Source organism: Accipiter gentilis, chromosome 33, assembly GCF_929443795.1.
Source record: "Accipiter gentilis chromosome 33, bAccGen1.1, whole genome shotgun sequence".
In the NCBI taxonomy this organism is placed as follows: domain Eukaryota; kingdom Metazoa; phylum Chordata; class Aves; order Accipitriformes; family Accipitridae; genus Astur; species Astur gentilis.
The window spans coordinates 3,718,057-3,738,160 of record NC_064912.1 but is presented as its reverse complement, the minus strand read 5'-3'; the positions used below and the strand labels follow the sequence as shown (position 1 = coordinate 3,738,160).

Here is a 20,104-nt window from a genome sequence, read left to right as displayed (position 1 = left end):
CTCCAAGGGGAAGGGCTGTAAGCTGACCCTAACTGTATGATTGAACCCCTATAGCTGAACAGGGGACAGAGGGGCTGGGGATGTTTGCCCCATGTAGACATGGGACAGTGTAAGTCTGATGCATGGTGCTATCACATGGAGTTTCATAACTTTCTCTGCTCTTGTAGCTACTTAGCTACTTGTCGATGTGTGATCATAGACTCTTTTTCTTTAGGCCTCTTGCTTGTTCAGTGCCTGGGATGGCTAGTGCCAGAGGAACTAACAGAGAAGGTAGGAAGGAAAGTGTACAGGGCACCTGCATTACCTCTTCCATCACTGAAAGGCCTTGCAGTGGAAGAGGCAGAAGATGCAAGCAGAAAAACACAGGTGCTTCTGTGCTGGTTTCTGCCAGAGACATCCTGTAAGACAGCTCTTCTCCCTGGGAGAGAGTCATCGTGCATGCCATAGCTTTCTGTGTGCAACTTAAGAGCCAGATCAGACTTACTGATGTGCTGAGCATGCATCAAAGCAGAAGTCTTACAAAAATGCTGAGTGTTAGGCCCAGAGCATTTCAAATTGAGCATCCACATTTTGAGAAAATTTTGACAATTTCAACATTGCAGTTGGCTTTTGGTACGTAAGAGGATAACAGCTTTTCCTTCCTCCAGAATAGTAGCACAAATAAATAAAAGATTCACTTGTGAAAATTGCTGTAGAAGAATCTCCAACAAAGTGAGTAATGCTGCATTCAGCATGAGATTTGGGTGATGTAAAGTACAAAGAGGGGGAAAATAAGGATATCAATCCATTTATCCTGTGCTCTGAGCAGATGAAGTTCTGAGAGAGTAGTGCAGGATCAGTAACAGTGTGATACAGGGGCACAAAAGAGGTGAGTAGAAGATAACTTTTTTTCAAAACTGTAGATTGCTTTTCCCTGCTGTCTTAAGGGGAAAATGTCTAAAGCAATGAGGCATTTTTGTATTACCTACTTGGTCAATGAAATCCTGAATGTATAGTATGGCACATACGTGCTCTGTAACAGATGGTATGTTTGTGTCATGCAGATGGGCTCCAGTGTTTCACAGCTCTTGTGCTCCATGCCCTACCCAGAAAACAGCCTTTTCCTTCATCCACAGGATTCCATTTCTTATTATGGCAGCTGGGATGATTGCAGCATGTGGCAGTGGGTCAGACTAGCTGTGTCGCTCTGCTCCTGGCTCCACTTGCTATAGAAGAAGAAAATGGTAGCAGCAACACATTGTGTCACCCGGAGGTGATTTGAGCCCCATCCACTGCCAATCAAGATGCTGAATTAAATCAGGTCTCAGCACTGGGTCTCTCCCGGAGTATGACTTTTGCAATGGGCCTGTGCTGACTTCAGTGTCTGGGAAGGTGTCAGCTGGAGCTGGAGCATTTAAGTAAGATCTCTTCTCCTTGTAGGTTTTCTGCAGAGATCTGGCCACAGCCTCGTTGTTATTCAGAGCACTTAAAAGTCTCTCCACACCTCCCCGTTTTCACTAATTATCTCAGTGTTTTTGGGGCCTCCGTCCCCTGTTGAGTTTGGTTGGGTGTCAGCAAATACCTCGTACTCAACTTCTGGAGTGAGTAAAAAGAGATCAACGGAAACAGAGTTTGAACACCTAGCCGTCTGTCTTTAAGAAACTGAGGTTAAAAACAAATACAGTTGTCTTTTATCTGAACAGTGGCTAATTTATTTAGAAAAAGTAGCACATTGCTTGCATTGTCACTTATTTTTCCTAAATGGAACCATCAACTGGTTTTAATTGTATAAAGATATGTAGGAATGGAATGAGAGTTCAAACAGCTCTTTTACAGCACTTTAAATGGACATGGTACTTCATATATATCCCCACAATAATGCATACCAGATGAAAAGATACTGCGGAATTTGTGTAATAAAGGTAAAAGCCCATATATCTGCCTGTTCTAATGAATGAGAATCAAAACAGAAAAATTCAATAAGGCAAAAATAACAACAAACCCCAGCACAGTTCTTGAAGTTGAGTTTCACTTGCTGTAAAATGCACCGAGAAAAACAAGCACAGGACTTCCCTGAGCAGTGGCCAAACATGGTAATGGGATGGACTGCATATATAAGCCTCCTGATGGCTGCCCTAACACTCTCGTGGTACAGTTAAAGGTATTTCATCTCCTCTCTGGTCTGGAGTTTAGCTGGACCTTCTGGTATTGTAGTGTCCCAGGAGCTTCCTTGTGAGCTTCTGTGCAATTTGTCTGTAAGCAACTAGTTTTTTTAATATTTTTTTTTTCTTCCTTGCCTCCTTTAGCTGTTTTTCACTACATTTTAATATCCATTTAAATGAGGTGAACTGGTTCTTGCACCTTGAACTATTTGGTGAATACCTCTGGAGATGTTGTCACCTTCAGGAGCAGAGCATGCCCAGTGGGGTCCTTCTAGTTATGGTCAAGGTATACGCAGTAAGTAGACATTGCTAGCCAACCTGCGCTGGCTGGCTTCAGATGCTGATCTCCATCTTTCTCACTGCTGAATTCGTTGCTCTTGGTTTGCCAGTCAGCCACCGAATTTAGATCAGTTTGTAAAAGTACAGCCACAAGAAATGAGAAACTGAATCCACTGATTTCATTCATCATATTTAAATATGACTTTGTGTGACCTCAATGCAGCGATTGATGGGTTGGCTTCCAGGCCTGGCTGGAGATGCAAGGTTCGGTGACTGTCCAAAAACTAGGACTGTGAAAGAAGACTTCATTCTGCACCACCTAAGGAGAAGTTACTTCAGTCCTTATTTAAAAGGAATTCTGTCTCTAGCATCTTCACAAAACTAACCTCCCTTTGTATTCCTGTTTTCTGGGGACAGCAGCAAGTTATTTGCTGTTAGTCTCCTAAACTCTTAAAAGAAGAAAAAAAAATTATCTCTAGAAAAGGAAAGATCCTTTTTAACAGCATCTGTCTCCTTTAGAGACAATTTCTGTGTGGTTCATTCCTTGTGGTTGTTGTTATTACAGTTCTTCTGGGGATTTGTCATTGCTGTCAACCTCTAATGGACCTTGTCAGAAGGATAGCATGACTCAGTCTGCCCTCATCTTGGCCAAACCACTGCATTATATTGGCCAGGTCAGTTTGAGCTGAGAAGGGAATGTCAGATTACAAGCTCCCAATAGAGACTAGGAGACCGAATTAGGATTTATACATTAGTTGTGATGCTGACATCTCTTCAGAGCTGAACTGTAAATGATAGAGCAAGTTTAAAAGCTTTTTGCGGCTTGACAGTATTTTGTTGTTGATACAGCCTGACGTTTGTTAACATGATCCAACAAGTATCATTTAATGACCCTATTTGGGGAGCTTGCGAGACTCCAGAGGACTGCTAGAAAAGCTCTGTTTCATGGTGCTGTACTTCTGAGACCTACTTATCTGTCATGGTTGCAGTCAACTGATGCTTATGAATTCCTGCTTATTATAAAGTACTGATTGGAGGCAGAAGTCTTTGGGGGGGGGATATCTTCTTTTCTGTCCTGATTTAATGGTATCTTGACTTTAAACTTAAATGTGTTCCCTAGATAGAAGTAGAGTTAAATAAGGCTTTGCAGGAATTCTTAATGCGGAGGTATGAAACATCTTTGTGAAGGCCTTTTGCTCGACTGAATTGTTTTTTCATGTGCTGCCAATATCTGATCCCACTTCTTGACCTTTAATATACACTGAGTGAGAAGATTAGGATGTTTCTAATCAGCTGAATCTCCCCTCTGGGAGCATTATTAAATCCTGACTCTCAGCTTTATCTCTGCCAGGTCTTGCCAGCCCTCTGTGTTTTTGGTGTTGTTACCAGCTGAGGTCGGAGTTCGGTCACCTCAAAGGTTCTTGTTCAATTGGGGTTGTTTCTTGGATCCTTTCTATAGGACTTACGACACCAATGAGCAACTCTGCTTGAAGGCAGATCTCTTCATTTCATGTGCGTTGGTGAGCCAGACCTTATTCAGTGAAATGAAGAAGTAGGGGGGTTTTGGTGCAGGATTATTGCTAATCCTACCCACCTCATCATTAGTAGGGCTTTGTCAAAGGCCTTTGGGAACAAGCCTGGGTAGTTTTGAGGTGCTAAGTCAGGTGCCTCATAGATGTTCAAAATATTACATCAACTGGTTTCTTCTACCACCCAATTTTGTAATTTCATTAAAATACCAAGTTTGTTGGCAATAAATTGGTAATGAGTATTGAGTTTCATGCCGTTGTTTCGATAAGGATTTAAATGAGGCTAGCAAGTCTGCGGTCATGCGGCTCAGCTTACATTACGTGGCCCAGTGATAAAAGCAAATAGTTTAATGTCAAAGCTGCAACTAGTCTTTGTAAAGTGGAGCCCCCTTGAGTTGCATATCTTCCCCTTCCATTTCAGCTATCAGCAACACCACTGTTGTGATTTAAGGATCCAGAAATTTATCCCTGAAAGCAATCCAGACAACGAATTGCAGTGCTGGGATTTATGCCCTCCTGAAGAGCTTCAGTGATCTAAGGAAGGACTGAGCCCAGGCAGTCTTATTTGCCCTTTGATTCCAATGGCTCCCATTCCCCAGTATGGTCCATGTCCCTTCCCCGTCCCATGGTGTCAAACACTCCAGAGGTTCCATAGGTACGTAGGAAGGAGGGGGATGGTCTGGAGTCATTGGCCAAAGCTAGATGCTTTGTTCCCATCCAAAAACTTACTCATCCTACAGGCCCTGGTCTTAAGTTACTGAGCTTGCAGAGAAATCTGCTCGTAATTCCTTTCTTGCAAGCCCTTTCTTGTTGAGCAGAAATTCTGGCAAAGGGAGAGTCGAGGCACTGGAGAATCCCCAGTTCTGCCTGGTTATACCAGGCCTTCTCAGATCTTTCCTTGGAACGAGCAGGCAAGAGGAAATACTTTCCATTTCAGAGAAGCGTGGACAAACAACGTTGCTTTAGACGGAGAAGAAAAGCAGCAGACAAAGTTAGAGCGCTGAATCCTGCTAGCCAAAAGCATGCTCTTGCCTTTATTCAATCATTCCTGGAACACAGTGTTCTTATTGTATTCCTCCTCACCCTGCTCAGCGCCTCTCCTCGGGCTCGGGACTCAAAGATACCCCAACCACAATGCTGGCAGGTTTGGGGAAGTTAAAAAAAGCATCAGATGCATCTCGGAAATGGACCCTCTCCCTCTCCTGACATTAGGTAAACGTGTTTTCTGAAAACCTGGATCCCGTTAGAAAGGTTCCCGCTGTCTGGAAAACAAAGTACTCGCTTGCCTGGTTTAGTCATTAAGTAAATTTGTGGTTTGGTTGAGACGAAAAATAATGAAGAAAAGCTGTTGAAATCCTGGGATTAATTTGATAGTTTGCAGGCAGTGGTGTTTTCAAGTGGAGCTGCTGCCTTCTTTAGCTTATGAGCAGACCCAGGTATAAACCTGGGCTTCCATTTCTCCCCGTGCCTCAAAGGCAGGCATTTGGAAGTAATTTGTTTCACGAAGGCCCTCGCCACGCAGGCGAGGGGGATGCTCTGGGCTGGAAGCCGTGTTGCGTGGGTGTCTGCACGGCCGGCCGGTGGCTGGAAAGCTGGGAGATGCTTTCGGCTGCTTACTTCATCTGTGGAGGGAGCAGCATCCTGGGCTGCAGGCAGGGTGGGAAGAAGGCACGGATGGTCACTTGCTTGGCATGATCTGGAAAGCTCTGAACGGTTGGGGGGTTTGCCGATATTTTTACGTCTGTGACATGATAGTTGTATTGCCCCTTCAGGGAAGAACCATTTCCCCTGCGACTCCTTTACATCTCCCAGCTGCCTTGCCTGCCTTCCCAGGGAAGGGAGACTGTGGGGCAAAGGCAGAGGAGCCCTGCAGAGACCCCTGTAGCTCTTTGCAGAGTGTTTCCCCTCTCCACTGGCCCCAATTTTCTTGGGAGAATCACCTGGGAAAGCAGAGAGCTGGGAGCTGGCACTGCTGCATAGTATCTGAAATGGCTACTGTGTGTGTTCATCCACTTAAGCACATATATATATAAAATCACTTGCCGTATTAAACATAGATGTCATTTCGGTCTGAGAAGCCAGTTAGCAGAACAGAAAGGTCTTGCCTGTCAGCCTGTTGGTGAATTTTCCCCAGCTCTCAGTTTAAGCAGCGGGAAGGAGACTGCGTTATTGGTCTCTGTGCCTCTCTCCATGCTAGCAAGCCCTGTGGCTGAGGGAGAGCACATTTGGAGGGTCAGAGAGTGGAGGTGGGGGGGTGAGGACTCAGGTCCCACTCATTTCAGGGGGATTTGCTGTGGGCTGTTCTCACCCAAACCCTTGGGCAGCTGGAGCACACTGGGAGCATGCTGGGACCATGGCATCCCCTGCCTGGTGATAGGAACCCGAGCTCCTGGGCATGCTGCAAGGATCATGTAGACAGGCTCTGTGATTTGAAAAGATTTGTATTTATTTTAATGCACATCGTGACCTTAAAGCACATCGGTGCTTTTGTTCTGACTTTCCTCCTTGTGCATGTGATCCTGGGCAGGACCTCTCTGTGCTGGGTGTCAGGAGGATTTGGTCCTCGGGGCCAAGGTCCTCTCACTGCATTCGGGATGCATTTTGATGTCAGTCACAAATGTAATTATTAAGGCAACTTTTTCTGGCAACGTGTATGGATGTTCAGCACATCCCTGTACGAGTTTGATTCTGTCTCTTTCAATAAAATGTTAAAAATAATTCTCCTATGGTGTATTGTCTGACAGAGGCCGTGACATGGAGGGAAGTATGGCTTATGGGTGGGAGCAACGTACACTTGATATCCAAAATGCACACAGGAGATTTTGGGTTTGCCCCAGTTTTGTAGCTTCGTAAGTCACTACAGAGGCTTTTGAATGAGTGATGGAGCCAGGCTGCTCCAAAGCAGTAAGGCTCTTGTTCAGTCATAATTAATGCAGTCAAATATCCTGCATATTTTACAGAAAATGTCCATATTTAATGTAAATGGCTATGGATTCATATTAATCGTGTCATCATTCAAAAAAACAAACAAAAAAACCCTATGTTATGCTATAATTTCAGACCAATATGTTGAAATGAATCTAAGCAGATACCTGTTATTGTTAGATGTGGAACAAAATGTTCTGCAACGTTCACTTTATTTCAGGAAGATGATCCAAGCATCCTGTTAATTGATGTGCAGGCATTGTGTTGCCCATATTTTCTCTTATTTTAATTCATTTCTTGTGCATTGAGCCATTAAATAAATGAGGGGTTTGGTCTTATTCTAGGAAAGATGTGCACTGTTTTTAGGAGGGACTTGACTTTGTTGTGTGTCAAAAATTGGGTTTTTACGGTTTTGATTTTAAATCTGTGACTAGTGGACAAAATACAGTATTACACTGGCGTGATGAATGAGCACAGCCTTGCCTCTGTTGGGAAGGAGGAGCTGGGAGGGCTGATTTGTAGATGCAGAGTCAGATGAAATCTTGAGGGACTCGTTCTGCAGTTTCCTTGGAACACAGTGGCTGCATCCTGTTGTCTGAAGGCGGTGAGGGTGGCGATAGGGCAATACAGCCACAATATTTAGCCTATCTAGTCTTTATTTGCCTCCTAAAGCAAACCATTTATTTCCTGTATTTCAGCTTCCTTCCTAGATTCTGACAAATTCTAAACCACTTTTCTCACCCATCTTGCTGTATCCTTGATCTAAATTATTGGTTTCAATTAACGCATCTTCTGTACCTTAGTCCTGCCTGAGAAGTAGTGTGTCCTTGGTAAATGCAGAGGAGTGAGAAGTTGGAAACTCAGACTGGTAGATCTTGGATTTAGCTTTTGTAACTGTACTTAAATACTTCACAATAATTACTGAAGCTCACCATAAAATAATCTCCACGTAGTCCTAAAATGGAATTGAATGCCTTAGAATAAAAGAGAAGAAGAGCCCTTATCTGTACTTTTAGTTACGTTTTTATTTATTTCCCTTCTTCCTCCAGCGTGGGAGGATGAATAAGCACGGAAGAAGATACAGATTTGCAAAGGCAAGGAGTGCTAAAGAGCGTCATTTTTTTTATAAGCTTTTAAAAGCCAGACTGTAATCATAAATTCCCTGATAGCTGGAGCATGCAGAAGTCGTCTTTAAGCCTACAAGTGACAGGCTGCTGTTGCTTTTCAAACTTCAGATTTCATTTTTTTGTAAGACACAACTTTGATCTGGTTCCTTTGTAATGCTCTGCAGAGCGCCGGGGCTGCTGCGCTCGCCGGCTGCAGGGCTGGAAGTGAACTTTCTTGGCAAGAGCCATCTGGAGACCTCAAAGAACAGATTAACTTGTCCAGAATTGATGTGATCTTTGAAGAAGCTGCCCTTGCCTAGAACACATGTGATTATCTTGACATTGGCAGTGATAAAGTTAAGATGCACAGCAGTATCTGAGTACCTGGAGTAATTGGCAAAAGTTTTAAGTGCAGCAACCCCAAGGATCTGCAATCAAATTATCAGCTAAATCCCCAATTTTAACCTCTTGAGCAGACTTGGTGTCTTTAGTGCAGGTTAAATCCAGTCAGGAATAAAGGTTTCAGCTTTGCATCTTCATAGACATTTTGTTCTTAGCTCCAAGAATTGGTGATGATGTATTGGGGGATGCTGTGAATGCTTTAGGTCATTTCTAATAGTTTTATACCCAGTATGGTGCAACTTTTGTGATGGATGTTGGTACCATGGATTGGAAATGGAGACTTTTCCATTCAGGTGGTGGATTAATATAATCTTGTAAATCAGACTTCTTGGTGGATGCTGTTCTAATCCCTTGCTAAAGGTGACCCTGCTGCTGGGACACTCTTGTCAGCACATGCTATTTAAATATGCTGAAGGGATTTGCTTTGGCTCGTACATCATAAGCTAACATGTGCACCTTTTAATTTGATTGACTGGTTGTGATAATGAAATGTGGTATTGCATGAAGGATGTGACAGTCACCCGCTTGTTGGTAGGTGTATGTATGGGAAGTAAGAGAGCTCTGCTTGTGTCTGGCCAGCCAGAGACTCAGCGAGCTGTCATTTTGGAAGCTTTTTTTTTTTTTTCCTTGGATGGAAGTACATAACTTTTTAAACGGAAAAATTAATTTTTTGACACTGAATAAATGGGACATGTGAAAATAATGAGCTGCAAGGATGTCTCAGCATTAGACGGCATCCTCCCAATCACAAAGGCAAAATGACCAGAGACACCAAATAAGAGTAGTGCTTAGTGCTGGTTTCCTCCTGCAAATGTAGTTCTGGAAATAGTCATCTTCAAAAACACAGTCCTGTAAAAGTTTGAACTGAGTTGGCAGAAGTTGGTGTGAAAAAGCAGCGTGGGAGCACAGAGACTCAGTAACTAGGTCTCATTGAGTTGCAGCCCTGGTCTGTGGTCTCTGGGCACCATCCCTCAGCTCAAACACCACTCACCAAAAGAGGAAAGGTGGAATCATGTCCTGCCGCAAGGTTCCTCGCTGCTGCGCAGGAAGGAGGGTATCGCAGCTGCTCGACCTGCCATCAGCTGTGGTGAGAGATCTTGAGTTTCTGCGGAGCCCGTTTTGGGGTGTCCTTCTCTGGGACTTGCCAACATCCCCACATCTCCTGCAGCTCAGCTTTCCAAGGCAACTCATGCAGTTTGGGTGATTATCAGCTGCCTCATGGCTCAAGCTGTCTAGAAGATGGGATATCTCCCATGTCATAAAAATTCAGTGCTAGAGCTGGAGGAGATGGTAGCAATGAAAACTGATGAATCTGATGAGCTTCCCTGTTAGACTGCGAGCTGCTCCAGCTACACTGGAACTGCTAGCAGCCTTAGGAAGACCATGTCTCTCAGACCTGCAAATAGAGAGTTGTGCAACCTATTCCCTCCAGTGAAAATTTAAATTCTACAGAAATCAGTTGCCTAGAGGCCTTTCATCTCCAAGGAAGTTTCCTTCTTGCCTTAGTTTCCCACCCCCCGCCCCGGGCTTGATGAAGCACATCAATGAAGGAGGTACGTAACTGTTGAGAACTGAAGGGAGTGCCATGTGGATTTGGCTTTGTAAGCAGGATCTGTGAGATCTTGCTCCCACTGTGGATGCTGAAGGTGATGCAGTTCTTCTCCAGAGCATGCCAGCCCTACGTTTTTCGCATAGAGCAAGGAGTGGCATGTTTGGCAAAAACTGGGGACTTTGCATCTTTGATTTAAAATTGAAATAGCCATCAGGCGAAACTCTGTGAAGGAGACTGGGGATCCCAGGCTGGAAGGAAAAGGGTGCCCTTAGGGAGGTGCGGTGCAGTGGGAACTCCAGCTAGGGCAAGAGGACTGAAGAGGACCTCATCTCTCTTCTCACTTACATTGAAGCTCCAAGATCTGACAGTGCTAATGTTCAAAGTGCTGTGTGCTGATCTTGATTGGAGGACTGGAAGATTTGGGGATGGGATACAGCCAAGACAACATGCAAAATAAATTCTTAACAGGTAGAAGGAAGCCCTAAGGAGATGCTTGCTGCTTTTCTGCAACAGTTTTGGCCCTTGTCAGCATTACCAGAATTTACAGTGATCAGTGGAGGGCTTTATGCAAAGAAGAGGCAGCTGGTCAGGTTGACTTACTTGGGTCGCTGTGATCTCTATTATAATTGTTCCCTATGTGATTATTTTGAGGGTTGAGCAACTGAGAGCTGCAGAAGAGACATGCAGCTTTATTTCTGCGATGTGTGAAATGTTTTGTCTTCATTTCAAAAACGTTCATTGCTCTTTTTGTCTAAAAAAATAAAATAAAATTCCAGAAGTCTGCAGGAATTGTTGTGAAGTCTTAACTTTAAATGCTCACCTTTCCTTTTATCACCCTTATCAGCACGTAGAGCTTGGTATGTGAGGTTTTTAGCTGACATTTCAAATCGCTCTGAGTGTGCCTGTATCCCTTTTAAAGCAGCCTCCCCTCCCAGATCTGAAGTGACCAGGTTTTTTTGTTAGACTCCATGTTCCTTTAATGTTTTCCTCCTAATAGATGTTGAAAGCGTTCTTCAGAGGCACGGCACAGAACATTCAAATAGTGATACGAGCCAGCTGAAGAGAGTTGTCAGGGAGAGGGAACATTAGGAGAAGGATTGAATACAGATGGATTCCTCAAAAGTAATGTAACCTGTTATGATTGCTTTGAAATCCTATACCCTTTCCATCTACTTACGCTTACTGAAAGTTTACATTTGCATTGATGTATTAGAGGCAGAGCTAAAATGGAAGTAATCCCTGTTGTATACATGCTTAAGTGTGTAATTTTAGCTAAATACAACAGTTGTGACCAAACTCTTTCCTGCATCCTCAGTGGGAAGCCCACAGCCATGGAGTGCTGCAGGAGACCCTGTCCATCCTGACTCCTCCGGAGGGGCCAGGGACCACCCAGCATCCGTCTGCTCACTCTCGGTTCCTCCAGCCATCTCAGAGCCATACCCAACAAACTCTTCAGATGCTCTCTGCTGCTGTGTCTTTGTATCAGCAGACACAGGAGAAATCTATTGATCTATGCATTTTTATTCTATATATCATAGTGCTTTCTTAATATACTGCTAGAATGATCCATGCCTCTTCCAGAGTGTCCTGGCAGAAGGTCCACTAGAAGTTAGTGTTATATTTTAATTGGGTTATCCAAAAAGCATCCTCTCTTTGCCTGCAGGGAAGGCCTGAGCTCTCCATCATTCCTGCCTCAATTTAAGAGGTTGTATCAGCCACCATCACGCAACTGTCATATCAGATTTGACAGGAGCGTTGCACTGCACAGTGCTTCTTTAATGTTCAGAACTGACCATTATGCAAGGGGGGAACTGGTGAAGGGGGGCGGGTAAGGTTTTCACTTATTATACCTTGCTTTTTAGGGTGAACTTGTTCAATTTATTTCCAGCCTTAAATATTTGCCCTAGAAAGCTGTTCTGAAATCTGATAGAATATAGAAATAAGGTTGCTCGGGTGCACGTTTACAGCGACAGAGAGAAAGTTTGTGTGCTAGGTGTCCGTGGTGACTCGCCATCCCAAGGGGCCTGTAAGCATTTGTATCCAACTGACTCTATTGCACCCGAGCATGGAGAAACCTCACAAGGCTCCCTTTTCCTCAAACAGTCGTGAAAAACCTCAGCTCACTCAGTTTTGAATGCTCTTTGCACCACTCTGCAACTACACTGAGCTTCGACATCCGGGGAGAAATAGCTTGCAGGTTTTGTTGGTTTGTGGCAAGCAAAATATTAGTTTTCTGTTTGTGATAATAGGAGAGTAATTTGTTTCTAACTGACCCCATAATGGACCTAAACCAATATGATTTTTCTTAGTGACCAGTGAACATCTGCAACCCCTTGTATTACAAGGAAAATTGGTTCTGTGTCCAGGAGCAGAAGGGCAGGGTGAATAGGAGCTATATGAGCAGTGTGTTAGCTGAAGGCTATAGCCCTGTTGAATTCAGGTTTTAAAATACTTTGGTAATGCTTCCATCCTTGTACAACAAGTACCATATTATACATAAATCATTCTGAAAACCTCCACCTTAAATGGGTTGTCTTCTAGTCCCAGTTCATATAGTGGCTGTCCTGCACTTACACTCCATACAAATATGCAGAAATTGCCAACTTTTCCCTTTGATGGTGTCCTCTTCACGTCCACTCCTTCCATCTGTGCATTTCTCATGGGTTTCCTTGTCTTATCTAAATGTAAACTCATCAGGGCAGGGACTGTTTTCTGTTGTCTGTAGGACTTTGACCACTGCAGTACAGCCAGAAAAGCTTTTCACGGCAGAACAGGGAAGCACAAATTGCATGATGTGTCCTCCTTGGAGGTGTTTGCTCAAGGTCCATTGCAAGCCACATCAACTAGGCACCAGTTACTGAGTTACTAAATAAAAGATCATGCTGATGAGCTTCGTGATCTGAATTAAAACAGGACTCTGATTTTCAGAGCTGGTTACAGAGCTTGAAAAACCCAGGAATTCTTCAACTTCGAGATATCTTACAAATGCTGCTCTTCGTGCAGCGGGTGGGCAGGGAGAGCGGGGGATTAAATGATGCTGTGTTGGTGCGTTGGTGTGAACCTTTCAGCTTGTTCTTCCTTCTGGCAAATTGCAAAATGACTTGCAGGATGCCTGCATGGCCTGACTGTCCTGTGGTGTAGCAGAGCTGGAGGCACGTTGGCAGCAGTAGCTTTTCTATGCCAGTGGCAGAGTTGGCATGAAGGAGCTCTTGCCTGCTTGTTTCACAGGCTGCTTCACCGTTAATGCAGGTCTCCTCATGAGCAAGGAACTTGATTCCCAAGTTAGCTCACGCAGGCGGTCTCTCTTCCTGTAATTTTGTTGAAGAGAAGGAGGTTGGCCTACTTGCACGTGTACTTGAATAACCTGTCTGCAGGACAAGGCATGTGGTTGTGTACAAACTAGCCTCCATAGATCCCTGAACAGATTGTCCGTTGGAAAAGCCGGTGTGATTAGATGGTCCTTCCTGGTGGAATTTGCAAGTGTTTGATGTACCCAAGTGTGACATTGGAGGTCGGCTTTAGGTAGTGCATTGTAAGCAACAGCAATTTCTTGCTTTTAACTCCCTGCCTTGGCAAACATGTTGGAGTAAAGAGGGATGTAAAAGCAAGTATAGAATGGGTGAGCCGTGCTACACATCCCTTACCATTGGAAGAGTAGAAGCTTGTTTTGACTAAGAAAAATGCTGTCTTATTATCTACGTATTGGTTTTAGATGTCCTGCCTTGCTCATAGAATGACAATGCTAAGCAGTTAGCCCGTGGACACCATAAATCCTGATGGGAACTGGACTTCTTCCATATAGTCTTGTTCCCTCCCTTCTTCCTCTCTAACAGTATCATCTTCATTACTCCATGAATTCCCTTTTGCTTCCAGTTATGAGTCAAATTGTTCATGGTTCTATCAGTGCAGCTTAGTATGAACACAGCTTATTCTGTAGCCTGTCACCGATGATGGGGCTCCTGGCAGAGTCCTTCTGCCTAGTGATGCAGAGTATGGTCAAGGTTGTGTCCTAATTTGACTCTTTCATTTTTCTTGCAGGCATGGGTCATGGAGAGAGCCTGTTAACCCTTACTATGTCAACACAGGCTACGCTTTGGCACCAGCGACCAGTGCCAATGACAGTGAGCAGCAGAGCATGTCCAGTGATGCCGATACGATGTCACTGACAGACAGCAGTGTGTAAGTAACTCCAAGCTTGGGTGGGACAGTAAGTGACACAACAGCATGTTTGTTTCTTTAGCGGTGGTACTGCTGTTGTGTTGGTCTGGGGGAGGCTTTGCCACAGCTGGTGTTGGGGGGAATATTTGACTAGACCAAGGTCATGATCATTCCTGCTTTCTTTTCAGGCAGGGTTGTTTTGTCACTTTGCAGGCTACTCAGCCTTACCAGTCTTGGGAATTTTGAGTGAACTAAAATAAATCATGCTCAGTCAGAGTTCCTGCAGTGTTTCTTGCCAGATGCAAGAAGCATTGGAAATGTTGGATGGCTTTGTAGTAAGTGATTTGAGATATAGTATCTTCTGAATGTCAGACAGACCTTTCTACTTACCTGGGTACTTCTCCTCTTGAGGTTTTTTCTGCCAAACTGTGTTCAGTCTGTGCTTGCTCTTCAGTAGGATTGGTGACTGACCAGTTCTAGTCTGGTGGCCACTGCACTTTAACACAACTTGTACCAATAAGCCCCCGCCAAATCTTTTCTGCTTTTTTCTAGTTCTGACCCTCTTGATAGCACCCTGTATCTCACCCATGAGATACGTTCCTTAAAGATGGTCTAAAACGGGAGAAAAAAAGGGGTTATGAGATTTTCTTGTGACTGCATCTCTGTGATGGTAAAAAAGGATTTGGAGGAAAATATTCAATGTTTGGTCTGGTTTTTAGTAGTGCAAATGCAAAGTGTCTTTCTGTAGAGCAGAAACCCTTTGATTCTTCAAGCGAAAGATGACAGGTTTACAGAATTAGGAGAGGGTTTTATTAACGGCAGTGCTGTAAACACAAAGTCCTCCAAGAGGCTCGTTTAGTGTCACTGTGAATGTCAGGAGCTGTCAGACCTTGTTGGAGAAACTTTCCAGCCTGTGTCACGGATGTTGTTAATGGGTGGTGCATGAATGCGTGACATGTAAGGGGGCTTCTGTGTCTGCTGTGGTGGCTCTATGCGAGCTGGTAGCATGCTTGTCTCTGGTTCCATGGAGACTTGAGGCTGTTTAGGAGCAGCTATTGAGTCCCCTCTGCTCCCTGGCACCAGCTCCTTACACGTTATTCATGTCATGTTGCAAAATGGAGGCAGACCTTGGCCAAAGGGGCCTGGGAGGCAGAGGATGCCCCTGGGACAGAAAGCTGTAGAGGACCACTAATTAAAGGCTCCGTTTGATACAATTCCAGCTGCTTTGCCACATCCTTCTGCGATTCTTCATATTCATCAGTTTATATGGAGGAGTACTCTGAAGCTAGCAGGGGTCATGTAACTTCTTGTTATCAGGAGAGACAGATGTAAGAACTCTTCAAAATTAATTAGCTTTTAGCACTTCCTTTTTCACTGGTCCAGCAGGCTCACGGGGTTGCACTGATGGTTATACCTGCAATAAGTTGTGATCATTTATGCCAGAGTTCTTCACCCTCCTAATTCTTATTGCAGTAGCCATAATTTATTTCTTTCACAGGCAGAATAATTTCTGTTTGACCATCCTATGCATTCTTTTTTCTTTGCTCCTTTTTCCTTTAGGCATTTTATCCCTCCTATGCCCACCACATAGGCTGCTTCTAGGACTTTAATTACCACTGATATGTGTGCTGCCTTCTGCTAATAACTAACCCAATCTCAGTGGTTCATTTTAAGTAAGTTTCAAAAATCATAAGGGTGAACCTGTGATCTTTCTTTCTATACATTTTAAACTGGATGCATGCAGATTGATCCCCAAATTGGGATTCTGGACGTGCAGCCTTGACCTTTGGCTTACAAAGAATCTGTCTGTTTTCAGCACTTGCTCTTCATTACATGCTTTAGAACTCCAGTACCAGGTTTTGTTCGTTTTTTACATGGCATTGCTGAACCTATCTGCCTCCTGAGTTTCAAAGGAATTTTTGCAGAATTGCTCAAGGCAGCAAAAATGAAGAACAACCAGACGCAAGTTAAAGAAGGGACTCCTGCTGCTTGACAAGACTTGCATGTCTCGGTGCTTTGAATTTAGGCCTCCTCTGAGGAAAATGGCAATAAAAGCCTCGTTTGCTGATGAGTGAGGTTCTTCCCTATGTGTGCTGTTTACATACAGCAGTCAAGCTCAATAATGAAGAAATGTGGTTTCTGCTCCAAGGCAGCACATGAACGGGGTGTGATCCCAAGGCAGAAACCTCCGTGACCCTCCATCAGAGGAGAATGTGTCCAGACAATCAGGATGCAAACGTCAGCTAATTGAGGAGTGCTAATAAACCAGGAAAGCAGGCGGGTGCACAGGGAGCATGGCTTGATGCAAGGCGTGCTCTTGCAGTGTTGGCCAACTCAAGTTGGTGAAGAAGGCAGACACACTGAGCGGTTGCTTGTACTCCGATGTATTGCAGTTGCCACCAGCTCCCTTCCAAGCTTTGGTATTGTATTGATCATGGCAAAGTGGGTTTTGGATTTGGCTGCGTGCACAGCCCAGCTATGCAAAGCCATTAGCTAGGACCTGGGCGATGCTCTGGCCGTCTGGCCTCCTGAGTTGGGGTGAAAGGAGGCAGGCACAGGCTTTTCAGGAGCGCCCAGCTCACTAAAGTGTTTTTAAAAGTCATTTTTGTGGTACCAGCTACAAGCACGCTTGCCTAAAAGACAAACTTTCAACAGGATGTCTTTGCAAGCAGTGGTAAATATTATTGTAATGGGTTGAATTTATATAATGAATATGTTATCAGTCCCTGTTGTTAGAGGAGTTTGCCTTTTGAGTGGCTTAAAAAACATTGCTCTTAAATGCCTGCGCTCCGCTGATTATTTTTCAGTCTTCCTGTGTCATAGGAATTCCTCTGCCCTTGTAGGCAAAACAGCTCCAGTCCTCTCTGCTGAAACCTGTTTTTATAATCGGCATGGCAGCTGTGTTGTTTTAGCTGGTTTGTGTGGAGGCGAGGTCTGGAGAGGACACAGTGAAAGGCTCCGGCGAGCGCTGGCCCAGCAAGGCTGCCGTGGCCACAGGTGGGGCTGAGTCGCTCACCGCTGGTGTTCGGTGGTGGGTCAGTGGTAGGTCGGGGCTTTGGGGCTCTGCCTCCCGCCTTGGGCTGCTCGGAGCCTGCTCCAGGCTTGCAGCAGCATTGACAGTGCAGTCCTGAACTGCTCTTGCTGTCTTGAATAACCCCCGCATATGGATAGCATCTTTCCGAAGTGGAGGAGGCAGCCTCTGGGTGGGAGGGGTTGTCACAACAGAGATGCTCAAGGGAAATTAAGGCAAATCTGGGTAGGAAGGCAACAGGCAGAAGCTGAAATGCATTAAATTGCCATGTAATGTTCTAATTCAGATGCAGAAACGCCTTAGGTCCATATCTTTCTTTTATTTATTTCTGCAAGAGCTTACATGGGTAAACAAGAATAATGTCTCCTCTTTAGCACAGTGTTGTTGGTCCAACTAAACAACAATACTCCTTCCTCTGGATCTTATCAAGTGTCTGGTTTATCTCCGTTGTGAGACAGCTTCGCCTTACCCCAGGCACTTGGGAAGCCCTCAGTGCAAGGTGGGCTTGCCCGGAGGGATGCTCATTCTTCCCCAGTTCCAGTCAAACCTGCTCCACGGTAAGGATGGCCATTCCCTGGAGCAAAGGGGTTTAGGACAGTGGTTACTCCTTCAAAAAAAGTGAGGCTTAAATATTATTCCTCAGATGACTGGCCTTTGGCCAAAATGCCTGGCGATTTTCCCATCGTGCTTCTTAATGTGAGAAAGGTCTTTTGGTGACAGTGGTGCTTTGATAAGAGTAATTACTAGAAAATATCAGTTTTGCTGTGGATTTGTTTCCTGTCTTCCCTATGGCCAGTGATCCAGAATGACCTTGAGTTCTGCTATATTTAAACAAGTTTAACAGCTTTTTAATTTAAAAGATCCCAAATGGTGATTTCCAACTTGTTAGGGTTAATGGTTGGATTTGGAGAAGCAAAGACAGCCCTTGTTAGAAGAGTCCAGCTGCAGAGCCACAGCAAAACCTCCCCGCTCACCAAAGGCTCTTGCAGGTTGATTCAGAGAGGAGAGGAAGCCACCGTGTTTCCCCAATAGCAAACCAATTCCATTATCATTAAATAAACAATAGAAATACTCTTGCCCCCCAACCCCCTTGCATTTCAGCACAAAACTTTCTGCTGCTAAAGAAAATCACGTGATGAAACAGGGGAAAACAGTTTGGGAAAGTTTTATTTGAAAAGTAGATGTGCTCTAAAAAAGTTTTGATTTTTTATATATATATATATATTATTTCTCTATCTATTGAAAATATCTCAAAGCAAGCTACCTGACAAAAGGAAAACAAAAGTACGGTATTGGTTTTCCTTGCTTTCCCCCCATCTATTGAATAAGGTTTTGTTGGGATAAAATTAAAGTGCTTATCTTTGAATTTGCTTCCTCTGGTTGAGTTGGCACAGTACATTGAACGAAGGAATGTTCCAAGTTCAGAGGTGGCATTGGGGAATCTAGTTAAAATGACATCAAAGGCAGCACAGCGGGGCTGAACATGTGTTTGAAGCCGGATAGATTAGAGGCCATTATCAGCCTTTCGCTACTGTGCTGGGAACAAAAGTCGCTCTTTCCGCTGGGACTGCTGCTGGGGAGAATTAAAAAAAAAGAGAGAGAAAGAAAGAAAAATTGCACCTTCTAATATAATACCGCTTTTCCCGTGAACGGCCATGCGGCTTTAGCGTGCGAGTTGTGTTCTGGTGCCTGGGTTTTGTGCGGCGGTTAAGCTGAAATGTTGTCTATTGATGCCAACCAGCGATGGCTAATATAATCCCCCAGATTATTTTTTTCTGTAAAAATTGCCAGTTGTTTTGTTGCCACCCAGTCTCAAAAAAATCACATCGTGATGCAATGAAACTCCTTAACCGTTGTGACTCTTAAGTTATTTTTCAAATGGAGGTTCGTCATTAAAGAAAACGAAGCCGCCTAATGAAAGCTATCGTAATCGCCTGTCGGTATAGCAACGCTTGAGGAAATTGCTCTGCTCCCATAACGTGTCACTGCTGGGCGCAGCAGAGGTGATGCTCCCAGACGTGCTCTTCCTCCTCCCGCATTACCTGCAGCCACTAGCCAGAGCTGTAATTAGCCTGGCTAATTTTCTGTTCTCTCATTTGTCTTCCTACTAAAAAGCACTTGTCATTAATCATGGGTTTTATTTTATTTTAATGGTGTTTAATTTTGAATGCCTGGGTTACTGCATGAAATTGCATTCTTCTGATGTAATTTGGTGGCGATTCTGCCTGCACCCAGATTTCCAGGCAGCCAGCGGGGCAGCAGGCGTGATGGAAATGGGAGAGCTGATGGTGACCATCCTTGCACAGGCTTGTAACTCGGGAGGTTTGCAGGCAAAACACGGCAGTAAATTGTGTTTCCCTTGCCAAATGGCATCTCGACTTTAAAAATCTGCTGGTTCAACTGTTTGGTTTATGTTCTCGAGAAGCAGCTGTGCTTGGCAATTGGGGAGGGGGGTAGGTGCTAAGTACATTTTGCTTGTACAAACATCTTGTTGTTGTGAGATGTGTTGGGACTGGCTCGGTTGCACTGCTCAGAGTGGTGTGGGGTTGAAAGGAGACAGTGCATGTGCATGGAAGTTATTTGGTACTTCGGACAAACCAAATCCCTCCATTCATTTCCACCCGTTTCTGTGGCATTGCACAGCCTTCCCAAGCGGTTACCTTTACTGAATCAGGGAAATGTGTAAAATAAAAAAGGGAAGCTCCAAATTGCCAAGCTCCAGGCTGGCATTTGTTTTTGCATTCACTGATTTTTCTCAAAATAACCCAGTGTCACCAGGAGATGGGCCCGTGTCCTGATCTTGTAACTGGGCTCCGCTTCACTCGCATCCTCCTCGTCCCTGGGTGTAAGCAGGGTGGTCGCAATGGTGAGAACAAAAATGCGTTTCCTTTCGTCTCCTGAAGTCATACTCAGCCCGTGATGCTTTGCCATTAGGGGTGGTTAGCAAAGCCGGGTGCTTCTGACCCCCCTGGCACCCTGTC

At 44.5% G+C, this 20,104-nt stretch overlaps 1 protein-coding gene across 5 annotated transcripts in view; it reads left to right on the top strand.

Moving 5' to 3' along the window:
* The window catches only part of AXIN1 (axin 1), an 80,142-nt gene that overhangs the window by 34,533 nt on the left and 25,505 nt on the right, over positions 1-20,104 (top strand). For all 5 annotated transcript variants that reach the window (XM_049791189.1, XM_049791187.1, XM_049791190.1 and 2 more), the window contains exon 3: positions 13,973-14,113. In XM_049791189.1, coding sequence (XP_049647146.1) covers positions 13,973-14,113 — 141 coding nt within the window. The remainder of the gene's footprint in view (positions 1-13,972; positions 14,114-20,104) is intronic.